Consider the following 16433-nt stretch of genomic DNA (forward strand, 5'->3'; position numbering starts at 1 on the left):
GCTAGTAATCAATACATTCAGTATGATTTTGTCTATTTTCTTTTAAAGTTACCTTGTCAATGAGCTGAACAATCTCTAGAATAACATTGTTCTTAGAATTTATAATTTCTAGCTTCCGGTAATAAATGAAGATGTTACACGTTACGTACTTATTGAAATCAAAGGTCAAGTGTTAGATATGTTAGTTCTTAATTATATTCAGTTGATACAATTAGTATAAAAAACGTGAAAAGATTTTGTCATAAAAAAGGCAATCCGTTCACTTCAGCAGGGACTAGGTATAAATGTTAATACCGTATCAAATTCGGGCATGTTGACTTACGTGAGCTCATCCTTATCAGAGAATAAATGAGTACTGAGCACAAGGAACGATAACATTCTTAATTTGTTTACGCTCAGTTTCGTTTCACCACTGAACGCACAACCGCATCGTATCATAATATTCGACCTGCCGCGTGTTTTGCCGTGCGTGAACACACACAGATCCACGATAGGAAACCTGCTATATAAGTAAGTGAAACACAAGTTTTGCACTTCGATAAATAGAAACATTCAGTTATATTTTTGTTTATGCATTCATTTGTGCGAAACAGAACCGTTCCACTAAATATCTTCACATATATTAACGTTATCTAGTTAAGTGGTAATGTAGTTGTACGTATCACATAAATAGGCTACATGTATAAAAAGTCTGGAGTCGATAAATACATATATAAAATTTGTAAAATGTGGCGATGTACCGACACAAGCGATTACAATACACCGCTAAAGCAATGAATATACACCGCTGAAACAACGCAACGCTTTACTTCATATCAATTTTTGAATGAATTTTTTTGGCACCGTAAAATGCGCGACGCACATTTAAGAGACGACATTCTTCTTGTGGAATATGTTGCGAAGATTCGTCGACATATAGTACGGACGGTTCTCGGATCCATCGTTGCGTTCGCAATCTTCAACTGTAATGCAAAGAATTTAAAATAGTCTAGGTTACTAAATAGTAGTCATTTTGTAATACATACGGAAACACATAAATAACGTATCCACCGCCATCGTATACACACTGAAAAACATGCACGCAATCAAATAAGTGCAGATGAAAATGATAATGGCGGGCCCGATGGGATAATGCAAGTTCTTCTCGCTTGCGAACTCTAGGTACGAGTAAACAATCGACGCAACACCAAGTGAAACGAGCATTTTGCTCAAGAAGAACAAAAAGTCAGTCACCTGCAAATCGAATCAAATTTAATAGATTTGTAATAGTTTAGTATTTACTAAATTACCTTGTCGAGAACTGCAACCCGAATAATGTTCCGCATAAGAAGACTGCACGCATCCTTGGCGCTGGCACAAAAGTTCTTCCCGTGGATGGCGCACATGATGTATGCGTTCTTGTTAATAAATTTGAGGAAAGTCTCCAGGCACCAGAAGAAACACTTGCAACAACAAAGAACTGCTTTCGTCACTGCATTATCGTATTTCTTTAATTTGTGGTCAACATATTCAAGGATTGCACGAATCATACGACATATTGCAATGATGAGGGACCCAAACGCCAATGTTCCAATGTGATATCTGAATGATATTATTACAGTTAAATAATAGTTATAACTTTAGTTATTTTAATACTACCTCAGTGTTCTGCAAACGGCTGCGGTAAGCGCAAAGAATGGAACTCTGGACTTTTTAAAAGTCCAATACCACTTTGCGAAAGTGGCAGCAAGTACCATCTCGCCAAAGGCGGTGACAAAAGAGACTCCCCAGAAGAAGGCAAACACGTTTAAGATCTGAACGTAAATAACCCACTTCGTGTTTGCAACTTCGATAAACTTGCATGTGCCGGGGCAATTCTGCGGGCAGTATCGTTCGAATAGTTCAATGGTACATTCAACACCATCCTGAAACAATTATTATGATTAATGGCTGCTCAATGGAAGAGTACGCACTGTGTTAAATTTACCTTATAGTGAGCTGCTTCACCACTACATTTACATCCATTTGCATCAAAGTTACGTATCTGATAAGATGGCGTTCCCACAGTGGAAATGTATAGCCCCACACTAATCGCAAATGCAAAGATGGCCATTTGCAGCAACCAAGGTACTATCGGGAAAAATAATGCTGATGTTACGGCACTCACAGCCCTAAATTAAATTTAAAAGACATTAAAATACACTAAAAAATTTTATATAAAAAAACATACTTGCTGCCTTCTTTTATAAGGGCTATGGCCAAAATTACTTGTTTTCTTATAAAAATAAGTACAAACAACAATAGTGCTAGAACCACTGAAGATATTATTAGCAGCACCAGCCAAAACTCTTTGGTTTTGACATATTTTTCGAACATATTCTTGGCATTCTCGTGGTCGTAGGGATGTTTTTTGTAGTAATCGTAATTCTTCGCCGTTAAGTATGTGCCTGTGATTAAAAACGACACGTTTACTTAAATGAAAACTCAGTAACTTCAATAAAACTTACTGAAAGCCAACAATGCAATTGTGCCGAAAATCGTCAACCAAACCATAATTTTGGCAATCCATCGCATGATGAAGATATACAACATGCACGCGAAAATGCCAAGCGCCAGAAAACCCAGCATTTCCGGCCAAGTATCGCGCAAGTCTTCGACAAAATCATTGCCAAACTAAAACATTTCAATAAGTTTATTAAATATATCCATAATCGAACCACAGTGTACATCAAAAGCGCACAAACCAACCATATACAAAGCTGTTACTTGAGCCTTTGAAAACTGACCAAATAAAAATACTTAAAGCATTTTGGGAAATAGTTTGCTTTGCGCTAATGATTTATTTACGTGCTATGTGTGCATAGTGAGATGGTAAAAAGTAGAAAAAGGTTTCATATAATCAACTACACATATGATTAAGTAGAGATTCAACCCCGATCGAACAATGTTTAGTTAAATGATTAGTGAGATGTTAGAAGATTTTTACAAACCGGACAAACAACATCCAAGCACGTTCACGTTCAACAATTAAAATTGGTAAACACAAATAAACAACTATAAATTAAGTAATTTGTTTCAAGCGATCAAAACGGTATTTTTTGGAATTAAGAAACATCGAGTGAGAAATGTCCGAGTACCTGTTCCCCCTGTTCAATAAGCTTAATTTGTTTTATAGACTTCATAAGATTATTTTCGGTCATTTGCTCGCCAAGTTTGTTTAATATATCGAGGACCTGTTTAATATCGCCTTCTCTGGGATTCGGAATGCATCGCTTCACAACTGCAATCAGAACCAACAGACACTCAGATCAGACCACCGCTAACTCGCAATCGCATATCTCTACCCTACCACTTCACATATGTTCTGAAAGGAAAACCATGTCATGCACATCGCGCCTATGCGACGAAAGAGTGTGAAATTAATTGGATTAGTGATGAATAAGTGTGGTAGTGTATATGTGATAGGTATTCGCGTGTGTTTGTGTGTGGGTTGTGTTTGGTGTGTTGGGCCTTCCAACATGGCTGCCATGTACCTGGTGGGCGGTATCGCTGTCAGTGAAGAGCCCGATTACGTTGTGCACGGCTAGGGAGAGTACGGAGCCGGCCGCCTCGAGATGCCGCTTGATAATCGCCCCCAAGTCTTCCTCTGGCTGGGGGTGGCGAGCCGAGTGCGTCGTGCGGGCGCGTAAATCAGCGAACACGGGCCACCGTTCGCCCACAGCGGGCACACATCGTTTGAGCACTATGAATTGGTGGAAGAGGATATCGTGTGAGAATGGCTTTCATTTTTGTTGCTAAGTACAACTGAAACGTCCCTACCCGAACCTGTAAAATGAACACTACTTCACTAGAGTATACATACCTTGCTCACTGCGCAGGTACCAACGAGTGCATTTTTTGTTATTGACTAAAGCCTCCGCTGAACTTGTTGTAGGAATCACGCCATCGACACATATTAATTTGGTGTAATCTTTGTTGTTATCCCATATAAAAGTCTCTGAGGGGCATCGGCTGACACAAATTTGTGGCGTGTTGCATCCGGTGAAGGGTACATTTGGTCCAAAACATTTACTGATGTCAAAGAAGAACAGATAAGGTTTATCGAGCACGTGCGGATCAAACCCACATCTGGAGCCGGAAGAATCGCGCGGAATCAAGAGCAGTTCGGTGTCGCCATGTGTATAAGCTATCAAAAAATAACAACTTTAGAATTTACCCAAACGTAACTACATGGTAACTTACCATAGCATGCGACGCCAATCCAACATCCAATGAAAACAACAAATAAGCCAAGACACAAAATATCCGTGCAGGAGCGATTTTTCATAGGTCCTTTAAAGTCCGGATCATACTCGATCTTTTTTCCTGCAAAAAAAAAAACACATGAATTAACATTTTTAAGCTTCAAAACATATGTCAATACACTAATATCCGCACTGAATCACCAATAAGATTATTCAATTGACCTAGACCTAGACCCACTCCGACCTCAGTCAATCAGCTGAAAGTTGCAACTTTCAAAGTATTTAAATAAAATCAGCATATACATAAATTTGCTTCAAAGAACTACTATCGCTTTCTAAATAGATTTAAGCCTACTTTTTTTTAACTTACGTTGTTTAAGCACTTTGCGATGCGTATCCAGCATGCAACAAGTCTCTAAGCACGGCATTACGCGTTCACAAAGGTTCGCGACTGGCCCACAACTCCGTGCACTCACGGACTCGACTCCCACTAGACACGTTATTCACGTTTGTTCACCTTATCAGTGCCAGATATAAATAAAAGCCACGTCGAGGTAATGGTTTTGACAAATTCAGCGATTACTGCTCAAATTATTTACTCGATTCAATGCGTTTTGTTCCATTCAATGTGCGCGCGAGCCAGTGCACGACTGCGGACTGCGGCTGCTTGATGCATGAAAGTTGGAAGTTAGATGTTGCGCGCAGGAGAGGAGGTCAACAAGTATTATGTTAGAAAATGTCGCTACATCAACTTGCATCCAGAAGTGTTTGTTTATAATTTAACAGATGCGAATCATTATATTGAAATATGCATTATTAGACAATGCTGAACGTGACACAAGTAGTTTGCCGTTTTTAAAGTGAAGCTTTATTATGTTACTGAGTACATTTACTGCACTTGCGCGTCGTGATACGGTAGAATTGCTCATTATTTTGAACAAAGAGCGCGGGCGCTAGGTTTAATGCGTAGTAGAGAGATAAAAGTTAATTAAAGACGCTATGCCTACATTTAATTGTATGTTTTGGAAGTCTACAACTGCTTTTTTTATCGGTGGTTAAATAATAATTAAAATTAAGAAATCTCAAGTCTCTCGGACGGTTTTTTATCAGACGGATATATTTTATCATCCGAACTTACCTAAATAAATATTGTCGACATTGTGTTTCAATAATTGTCGTATTCTTCTTAGGTCGTACATTTTCTAGTCGTTATTTAGATGGTATAATTTCGATTAAAATTAATTGTAATGCACGTTGCAACAAAACCTGACATATGATAGTTAAATATAAAAATGTCTAAATACTGACGGATATTACATATTATAGGCAACTCAAATTACGTTTTGTGGTCAATTTTCAATAAGCAGTACTTTTTGAGGTTAAAAATGGCAATTCAGCTTATAAATAAAAAATCAATGGGCGCCGCCATTTTATGGTACCCAAAACAATTTACTATTTACCTATTTCTTTAGTGTTTGATTATGTTAATTACTATATTAGCTTAAATCTTATCAGTTCCTACAAACTGATTACCTAAAATTACCAAACAGATAAAATCCTATGACTCATTTAATCAAAAATGCGATCATAACTACAATTGCTTATCTATCTAGGTGTTGAATTTGAATTTCTTTTAGAGTGAGTGTGGAGAAAGAATATTTGCAACGATTGCGATAAGTGACCAAACCTATCTATTCCAGTTATTATCAAACAACTTTTCATTAATTTTCTAATCCACATGATTGACCACAGGACATTACTTTAATATAGTTCATGATTCATACCTAATGGACTTTATTATTGCCGTACTTATAGCAACAAGATACGTGCAATAACAACAATAGTAAACTACAATATTATCGATTAATAAAATAAAAAATATGTCGTTCAAATATAAATATGTGTCATAAACAAAAGCGGCCCATTTTGCCTTCTAAATAGGGATCGATTGTGTACGCAATGTGTACACTCGACCTCATAAACATATTCGTAGTGATTACACGCTTCGACGAAAAACTTGAACATTTGGAACATTCCATGGTATTATAATTCATTGTACACATTAGTGTAACACCAATCACTTATAACAAGCAGAAAAACTATTAGGAATCAAGTGATATATATTACGGTTAACTGTCACTCGAACTTCGAAAAGCCTATATAGTAATAAATATACTAGCAGTTTCTGATTTATGCATGTACGAGTACACAAAAAAATAAACAAAAGTTTTTAGATTATTTAGCGGGAATATAAATTACAGGTTTTTGTCCACAACTTCTTCCGTGTAAATTTTAATAAAAATTAGTCTATCTATCTAATTACTTTCTTGGTTTCTTGGATATATTCTGCATCGGTTTAGCAAATAAAATTTTCAATTAAATTTTAAAAATGTGAGAAATGTTAATAGTGTAATCTAATGCAATTTAAAATTTATTGATGTACTTTGGTGTAACTTCCGGTCCTTTATTTACATGCTTCAAGGAAGATTTCAGCAATAAAAATAGCGTAATTACTTTTCCATGAGAAAAGATATTTCCATATCAAAATGTATCACAATTGGTTAAAAGGTTTATGCGTGAAAGCGTTACAAACAAACAAACTCCTATGTGCATTCATAAAAATAGTCAGAATTGTAGATAAGCCAAGTTCACGTAAATAATATAAATAACATGTTTAAATGGGTAAACGTAAACAGTAAGCTGTAACAATATGTCTCATTTATTGATAGAAATACATCAATACATGATGTCAAAATGCAAATTTTCACGCTAGTAAGTTGGAAATAGATAGAATTTTCAATCTACACACGAGTACATCAAACGCAACCGGAAGCGAGATGTTCACGCTGACATGGCAGGCGTCAAAAAACCACAAACCGCATTAATTTCGTCTTTCTGACTTTCCATCGTACGGAACACGAACAAAGAAACATTCGTGAACCTCATGCATTTATGAGTAGTGTTTACCTTTGTTTACTTTCGAAGCAAACGTAATAAGACCACTAAATTAATCATAACTCAAACAGAACAAACTGTATAAACTAGTTTTTTTTTCAACCGGATAGCAACGAAAATATATTACTGAAACACAACTTACCGGCGTCAATATCTGGTGTTTGTGACTTCGCCATCCTGTGTGATGACAAAAGATCTCTGCGATCTTTTAAAATAAACTATCGGCAGTGGTTGAGATCCCTCTCTGTAGCGTCGTTCAGAATAGTCCAGGTGATACTGAAAGTGAACAAATTTGTTTACATATTGTTATGACCCCATAACAACAATTAGATTATCATTATTATTTATTATTATTATTATTATATTATTATTATTATTATTATCATTAGTATATCTTATCTTGTAACTTTAGTTTAGTTTGTACACTTAACTCAGGGTCCAATCCTAACGAGCGCCCTTTGCGCATGCTCAAAGTGCAATAACTTAAGCTAGTATAAGAACCACCCCAACTGTTATTCGAAGTTAGTTGCCAGTTACCAACGATCAGCCGCCGAGCTACGACTGCCAATAAAAGCAATAAACTCTTTAAAATATTACTCGCACCCTGTCGAGATCTTCAAACCCTCGCACAACCCTAGCCGTCCAGGCAAACCGTTTTGGTACACCGGAAGCCGCGCGGTGCCGTTTCCACGTGCCAAAACACAACTCTGGTGCCAGAAATCCATTCTTTGGGTCTCTGCACCATAACAATATGTGACGATTAGTATTATCAGATTGGAGAGTTTAACGATAATAAAAGTGATAACAAACAGATTAAACCGTTTTTGAAGCTATTATTAAATACCATCGGTATACGTCATTAGTATCCGGTAGTATTTCCCAAAATATTAAAAAAATTATTAATATTATCTGCCCGCAGTCAACAATGTAAAATGAACCTGTTGAGTAGACAACGCAGGTTCAATTAACGTCTAGCCTGAATTATGAATCATTGCTGCGTGTTTGACCAAGCCTTCGAGAAATGCATGCAGACTGCATCAAGTCAAACCCAATGTGTAAAGTCAACGACACCGGTGGAAAACAACCCTTCTCTTTGCTCTCCGCCCTAGAACACTCGAGTATACTAATGTTGTTTACAAAGTTTGAAGTGCATTGTGTTGCATTGAATTGAATTGAACTGAGGTGCAAGTGCATTCGTCAAAATCAATACTAATGATAAAATAATGGCATTTCGGCACGGTTCAGTGTTCGTGCGGTACGAGTTGCGTATTGGCTCTCTAATTAGCGGAAAAGCCACGAGTGGCATAGTAAATATTAATTATTCACCGTAGTTTGTTATCGTTCTAGCGGGTTGTCACCGTAATACCAATGAAATATTTAAAAATGGCATAAACTGAGCATAAATTATGTTTAACCTAAATAAGTATTTAAATTTGTTTGCAATATTGAAGTTAAAATAATTAAGAATGAAATATATTAGTTACTTATGAAATAAACACAAAAACATAAATTTATTTATTACTGACTTAATACTATAAGTGCAAACGTGAGTTTGTGTGTGTCAATTTTGAAGAAATTTTACATCAAATGGGATATTATTGTTGTAAAACAAAAAATTAAAGGTGGAAAAAAGTTAAATGTTTGTATGGAGATTCCATCAAAGATAAAGTTATATAATACAAATCGATATGGGCTAAAATGCATAATTATACTAATGTATCAAACCAATTTTCCTTTTTTTAAATTAAAATTATAGCATATTAACTGTCAAGTGGCTAAACGGGAGTTTAAATTAAGAGCGAGCATATAATCAATCGAGTGTTTAACAAAGTTTAGCTACGTGGTGTTTACGCTATTTTTCCAGCTTCCACTCTATTTCCATGTTTAGGTTTTTGTATTTAAACATTTGTAGTTTATATTTTCGAAATTTGTTCGCACAGTACTTGGAAATGTAAGGTTATATATATCGGGATTGTTTGACTGAGGGCGCTTGACTTCATATGATCTTGTATCACCCCGTGACTAAAGTACTTTAGTCACAGGTTTGGCCATCCATGTTTAAAATACTACTTTTTGTGTCTCAAAACCGAGTAAAAACTGGCACTTTGAGAACGAGAGAAGATAAAAATAATCTTATTTAGAGTGCATAATTGATCTAAGAAACAAAAAAGGATATACAAAAGCTGTCTTCAATAAAAATCTAGGCCTAGTCAAAATAGCAGGCGAAAACTTGGTTCATATAAAATATTACAACCAGTTTCAGCCAGTTTTAAGAATTATTCCACATCCAGCTTAAATTATTAATAATATATTTTGCGCAAATATTATCAATGGAATTTCTCTGGATTAGATTCATCCGTTTACCCACTATCATTATCGTGCAAATAATCTACGCGCAATTAATTAATAACTAACGTAACGCAAAAATGAGTTATAATTATTCATAAAATTATTAATTATTAATTGATATTTTCAGCAAATAATTCAGAATTAAATTATAATCAAACTATAAAAATAATTGAACATTTTTTTCTCCAACTTTAAACAATCGTCAAAAGTCTAACGTACTCGGATACAACTGATATTCCTAAATCAAATTCTAAAATTTTATGATTTTCACGTAAATAATTTCTCGGAAATTATGAAATTAAATCGACAATGCCATGATTACATTCAAAGTTTTTATGATTTAACCCATTACTTTATGTAATAGCACCAATCATATTCTTTTACTACTTACTGATTATTCGCCCGTGCACAGAAAACGTAGACAATAACACGATTTGTTAAAACTATAGCTTCCACATGCATTCGCGTATGAAATATGAATGCAAGTGCAACGAACTTGTGATGCCACGCGTATGGTTTTCCTCATCAACGGTTCCACAATTCCGAATAACGCTTTGTGTTTCCACTTTACAGCGCATTACTCACTCATCCCGCACAATCAAACCTTTTAAAAATGAATTTACGAAAGTTCAGCATGCAGAAAAACCAAGCCCGGCTAAAAATTGGCACTTTTTAGGTTTGTTTATTTTTAAAACTGTGTATCGCGAGATAGGTAGGTACTAGCAGCCGCAAGCACCGAACGTGAATATAGTGTTAACGTTGTGCTACCGTTATTTTTGTAGCAAGGTTTTGATAAGACTGTAGACTGAATGCTACCGCCTCCACGAATGTATGCTATAATAAATTGTATGGAACGATCAACAAACACTCTGGAAGTAGTGTAGTAAGTGTACATCGTCATTTTGACAAAAACACACGCATTATCCAATTAATCGACGTCTTTTATCATTGATAGTGGTAGTAGTGTTGTAGATGGCGGTACTGGTAAGATGACGATCAGTTGCTGTCGTTTGCTTAGCCGGCCCGGCTAAGGCTTGTCGTCACGCCGATTTATAAATATCGGAAGCGTAATTTGATGTAGGTACATAGTTTGTGGTCTGCGTACGCGTAATTCGGGTTTAACGCGGACGAGGTCGTCACGCTGACATGTTAGTCATCCGTAATTGGAATTCAAACAATATGTCGAATCGTAGACGGCCCAAGGAGAATCCGAAGCATTCGAAACGTAATAGACATAATAAGCAACCACAACAATTACATGTTGATTGGATGTTGACAGAGTTAACAGAAGTGTATTTTGAGGTTAGGTCAAAGTCAGAGGTGTTTGCTTTAGTCCCAAAAACTTCTTTGATTGTTCTATAATTCATAGAGAGCATAGTTTGAACGAAGTTAATTTTAGCACGCATTTGAATGAAATTGAAATTAATGCAAGCCGACATAGCAACACGGAAATGTCAGCGAACCAATTTAAGCTCCATCAGGGTTTACCCTATCGGCAAAATATCAAAAATGCTAGGGGTATTAAATGCTATTAATTCTCTGTGCCTCGCCTTCACTGTCCGACAGAATATAATGACGCTTCATTTAATAAACTCATTCAATGCAAAAAGCTAATCAGTTCACATGGTTGCGTAAAGTTGGTATCAATGTTTTGAATACAAACAATTGTCAAGCATTTTTAAGTTTATTTATACTCATAAATACGAGGTAGTGGTAAAGGAAATAATAATATTAAATAATAATTCCACTAATTTTTGTCTGTATAAATAATTACTTTCTTGTTTGTCGAATCCGAGAAATTTTAATTTAATTTCGATTTGAATTATATACTTAACTATAACTATGAACCCTCATTTCAACTTTCATCTCTAATTTTGCACCTTTCAAATTAAAAAATAATAATTTGCTACAAAAAGTGGCATATTTCCTTTTTGACGAATTTACTATAGTATTGCAAAATTTCATCAAAATAAGTTCAATATTTTTTGCCAAGAAAACTCAACATTCACATTTATAAGATTAGTATTATGTTGTTTTTGCGACACACTGTAAACAGTGCAAACGGAAATGGAAAGTTAATCTAAGAAGATTCATGTATAGAAGCATTGTCTGCTTGAAGCGACGTTGTAGTTGCTTTCTCAGAAATGGCACATGCGATGGGATTACATGCTACACATCACGTGTGGAAAAGCATGCACATTTTAAACATTCATGTGTACATTAAAATATATCGGTCATCGTGCCAGATATTGTACAAACATGATGTAAATCGTGCATTAACATTAAAAGTGCAGTCACGTGCATCTTACCTTTTTTTAAATTTTCAAAATTAGTAGAAATGTAATAAAACCTTTTTTCTTTAATATAAAAAACAGAATTCTGCCGACATGTGTAGTATTATTTAATTTTGTTAATTAAAAACCTTATTTTAGGGAGCCGTGACAATAAAACAAAGACTGTTAAACAAAAAAAAATGAAAACTAATGGAAATGGGAGTGTTCAGTTCGTGATGATAGTATGCGCTTAATTAAAACGTTTTCTGGGTCATTTTACGCCAGCACCATTAATGTGCTATCATGACAATTCCTCGACTCGCGATCGCATGAATAATAATTCTCAAACACGAACGCAATTGGAATTGGCGTCGAATTCAAACAAACAATTAGCTTCGTTTCTTTTTTAACTTCGGCCATCGCTTGCCAGTTAATCATAGATAAACATTTCGATTCCAATAATGCAATTGGACGAATAAATTATTCATTGGTAATTCACCCGGGAATAATTAAGAGATCAACAGATAACTAATAGTAATACAATGCGCAAGTAATGAAAAATATATGCGAATTAAATTAAATTGACCACGTAACATGCAACATGTTAATTTTAGCTATTTATGGTTTTATTATAGAACTATATTTTTTATATTAAATTTGAGATCAACGTACGACTGAATTTCCCGGGATACCGACGCGTATAAATCGAAGCTACGCAGCCGGGATTCTGTGGAGTGCCGAGACAAAAGTGGGCGGCAGACAGCGATGTCGGCAGCCGCCCCACTTCACTTTGGGGTGGGTGCGTCGGCGGCACGGCGCCAAACTACCCGACTACTGGTCTCCGACTGGTTTCCACGGTACCCACTTAATCGAATCTCGTGTTGGGATGTGGACTCGGATATATGGTCTATTTTCACTGATCACACACTTAACTAGCATTTGCAAACACATAAAACTCGGAATATATAAATTTAAACGATGCGAGAATTGGCTTGTTGTGTAGGGAATTTTATGCATCTCCAATGACAATAATCTAAGTGAAATATAAAATGTAGAAATGTTGTTTTCAAGGTCGTTATAAGAAGGAAACTGACATAATAATTTTATAACATACAGAGTGTATAAAAATTAGTCAATTTTAAGGTTAGGTTTTTAAGAGGTGTATGCGGGCAATAAAACTATTTCAAGGTCTAAAACTTGATGGGAAAGAATTTCGTATATGAATAATAATTTAGGTTAGTTTGGAAAGCCAACGGAAGCAACAAATTTACAGAAACTTGATGGTTGCCATTAGCAACAATAAAAAATACTCTACACAGAATTTTGTATGCTATCAAGTTTCAAATCTTTTTTTATTTTACCAAAATTTTTGTTTAAATGTTTCTTATTTTCTAGTTTTTGAGAAATTTTCGTTTTTTTTTTCTTGAATAGTACCTATATATTCTGGTAAAATAGAATTGTTGCCTACTTATTTTGATATTCTAAAATTGAATTTGAACTTGCCACATGTCTCACGCATCTATTTTAAACCATTTCTTCAATTCCAAATAAAAACCTCCACCAATTTTATATTTTTACGATGCTTGACATTGACGCACGAGAAACATACCCGCAACGCAAACAACAACAGTAAACCTAATTAAGTGATCGAAACCTAGGTAATCTCCTGTTCGTGCTCATGATCAATCGATGTTTACAACCCGCATATTGTTATTCGTTACGTTAATCGAATCAAGTAGCAACGAATCAATTATTAAATAAAAAAAACTAAAAATATAAACCACTTTATTAAAAAAAAAAACTTACCTCAAAAAGAACGTTGAGAAAATTGCACCACGTTGGTGATAGTCTTGGATAAATAAAATAACTAGTGCGTGTTCATCGCGATGTCATCGCCGATAAACGTACAAAATACAACTGTGCCGAGATGCGAACGCGAGTTGCACTTGAAATGTAATGCGTGGCGCTGCGCAGTTCAGCGCATTGCAACATTAATACAAGTTCTGAACAATCTGCAACAATATCTCGAAATCAAAATTCAAGACGCACCTTAATTACAACTTTAAAATATTTACACCTGTGCGCGATCACGTTTTCAAAAATTGCAGACACTGACTTAATTAAACATTGCACAATTTAATTCTAATCGGTGACAAAGTTTCAATGCGCATATGCAAAGTTTACTTTGCACGTATGATTAAACGAAAGCGTAACATGCACATATAAAAGACACTTATCAACGAAACAAAGCACATCAAATACCTGTTGACTGTGCAGTGTGTACGGGCCAACACGTACCGTATGCGTGCGTCTTTCGCGGCGCGCTTTCCCCGACTGAAAATAAACATCACAAGAACAAGGCCGACAGCGCGGCTGAGCCGCTGTGCGCCATCATGCAGCACCGCTGCCGGTAGAGATTTGTTGTTGTTTTGTTTGCTTTACGTTCCTTTTAAACTCGGCTTCGCATGAGTGGCGAACTCATAGCGAACGCAGCGTACAGCTAACGCTTTGTATCCATTTCCACTTCCCCATCCGTTGATTTACCTTGAAGTTCAAGTTGTGTTCAACTTCTTGTACGTAGCACTTGTGCACTTGAAAAGTTATGGATGCTTTTTGTATTGTTGGTTGCCTATTACCAAAACTGAGATTCAAGCGTAATACATAGATGCAAAACTTAATTTTTACATTGTTTGATGTTTTTTCTCGTTAATAACGTCTAGACTATTATAAATTAATTAATACCAGTTCATTCATGTTTTGAAAATATGACAATTTGTTATTTTGCTCTTTCTGAGGTATATTTTTAGTCGCATACTATCTTGGTCGTACTTACTAATAAAGGTAAATGTTTATAAAAAATTCAAAGTTGAAAACGACTTAGTTGATGTAGGCGGTAAAATAATTAATGTTAAGTTAATTATCGTGCCACCATGACGACGTCCGTGGCCGTCGCGTTTCAATAGTGGGGAGGCAGATTTCCACAGCGTCATTTGAATTTCCCGCGGCTGACATGGCGGCAGCTCATTTCGAGAGCAGATGTCGCGGCGGTGGTTTCCTTTCGCGTAAATGAAGTAGCGTAAGCGTGGCTAATCAAGGTACAAAAAGGTAAAGTGTCTGCAAATCGCGCCTCCGGTGCTGGTGGTGAGCGTATGGTGTGTGTGGTTGGGGGCGGCCGACAAGTTACGGGCTTGATGCATGCAGGCTGCGACCGTAGGCGGCGACAGGCGCGGCGGAGTCCATGCAAGTGACGTGCAGGGCCCGTCCGTCGCCGCCACAAACGTCAATGAAACATACACGCGCAGCGGGCGCGAGCGAGACGGCGCTGTGTGACGGGTGCGACTCGCTCGGTTTGATATTTGCCTCCTAGAGGGTTGCGCCGCATTGTGTCTCGTCGCCCAGCTCGTATGCCGGCCGCGCTCTGCCGCACCGTTAAAATTCGTCACGTTCCAGCTAGCATCTCGTGTTTATAGTTACATTTTTTATAGGAAAATGAGTAGCTCCGAGGAGGTTTCGTGGATCTCATGGTTTTGTGGACTGAGGGGCAATGAGTTCTTTTGTGAGGTGAGTCTTGTCATGCACTTTGCACCCAACACTATCCCCCAAACTGACCTTGCTGTGTGATTGTAGGTCGATGAGGATTATATTCAGGACAAATTCAACCTAACAGGATTAAATGAACAAGTACCACACTATAGACAAGCACTGGATATGATATTAGATTTAGAACCAGGTCAGTTACACCTATCTAACTATGCCGCATGTGTATGAAGCATATTTCTTATATCTTTACAGATGATGAATTAGAGGATAATCCTAATCAATCAGACCTGATTGAGCAGGCAGCTGAGATGCTCTATGGTCTAATTCATGCTAGGTACATTTTAACCAATCGCGGAATCGCCCAAATGATTGAAAAGTATCAGTCAGGAGATTTTGGTCACTGTCCCAGAGTGTATTGTGAATCACAACCTATGTTACCCTTAGGCAAGTACATATTCCAAGTTAAAAAAACGTATTCTGTCATATATTTATTAATCTATGAAATTGTGTGCAGGTCTATCCGATGTACCTGGTGAAGCAATGGTTAAATCATACTGTCCGAAGTGTATGGATGTGTACACACCGAAATCGTCTCGACACCATCACACCGACGGTGCTTACTTTGGCACCGGCTTCCCGCATATGCTCTTCATGGTGCATCCAGAGTACAGACCTAAACGTGCTACAAATCAATTCATTCCGAGGTACGACAAAACCGAACACAGCAAAATAATTTAATTTCGTTATTTATTTGTTTGTCGGGTTCGTTCGCAGATTATTTGGATTCAAAATTCATCCACTGGCATATCAGCTGCAGCAGAACGCGGCGTCGACGTTCAAAGCACCAATGCGCGCCAGTATCCCGTACAACAACGGCAAGCGTTAATTTCAGTTGATACCTAGAGCTAGCTGCGCCGGCGCGTCTTCACAAGACACAACACAATGGACGCGCTGCCGAAATTCTGAAAACAAATGAACAACACCTCGAGCTATGTGCGCGAGCCGCACATACCTACATTCTATCTGTATTTCTTAATCTAATAAAAACGATGTCAAAAACCAAAAAAAAAAAACATGTAAAGAGAATAATGGA

The 16433-nt window shown here is 36.7% G+C and overlaps 2 protein-coding genes across 12 annotated transcripts; one reads left to right on the top strand and one right to left on the bottom strand.

The window, feature by feature from the left end:
• The first annotated feature begins 465 nt into the window (after positions 1-465).
• Positions 466-16413, top strand: CkIIbeta (casein kinase II subunit beta). 3 transcript variants are annotated; one of them, XM_065313747.1, is made up of 6 exons: positions 466-510; positions 15286-15361; positions 15428-15530; positions 15593-15784; positions 15855-16044; positions 16115-16413. In XM_065313747.1, the coding sequence occupies exons 2-6, from the start codon at positions 15290-15292 to the stop codon at positions 16224-16226; spliced, it is 669 nt and encodes a 222-aa protein (XP_065169819.1). In that variant the 5' UTR covers positions 466-510; positions 15286-15289; the 3' UTR covers positions 16227-16413. The 3 variants fall into 3 exon arrangements, with proteins under 3 accessions (XP_065169819.1, XP_065169817.1, XP_065169818.1); XM_065313745.1 differs by lacking the exon at positions 466-510 and adding an exon at positions 14754-14905; XM_065313746.1 differs by lacking the exon at positions 466-510 and adding an exon at positions 14806-14941.
• On the bottom strand, positions 527-14201 carry Ctl2 (Choline transporter-like 2). Of its 9 annotated transcripts, XM_065313721.1 has the most exons (13): positions 14063-14201; positions 13607-13812; positions 7321-7454; positions 4222-4344; positions 3842-4165; positions 3513-3721; positions 2487-2652; positions 2210-2426; positions 1967-2150; positions 1639-1904; positions 1290-1581; positions 1026-1233; positions 527-962 (listed from the first exon to the last, which is right to left on the bottom strand). In XM_065313721.1, exons 3-13 carry the CDS (start codon positions 7352-7354, stop codon positions 865-867), a joined length of 2121 nt encoding a protein of 706 aa, XP_065169793.1. In that variant the 5' UTR covers positions 7355-7454; positions 13607-13812; positions 14063-14201; the 3' UTR covers positions 527-864. The 9 variants fall into 9 exon arrangements, with proteins under 9 accessions (XP_065169793.1, XP_065169792.1, XP_065169794.1 ...); XM_065313720.1 differs by having other exon boundaries at positions 13607-14137; XM_065313722.1 differs by lacking the exon at positions 13607-13812 and having other exon boundaries at positions 14063-14130.
• Positions 16414-16433: the final 20 nt, after the last annotated feature.

The sequence above is a fragment of the Atheta coriaria genome, unplaced genomic scaffold, assembly GCF_025399875.1.
Source record: "Atheta coriaria isolate IRGN ID8LTWV9N9 unplaced genomic scaffold, Caltech_Dcor_3.1 hic_scaffold_10_pilon, whole genome shotgun sequence".
NCBI classification, from domain to species: domain Eukaryota; kingdom Metazoa; phylum Arthropoda; class Insecta; order Coleoptera; family Staphylinidae; genus Dalotia; species Dalotia coriaria.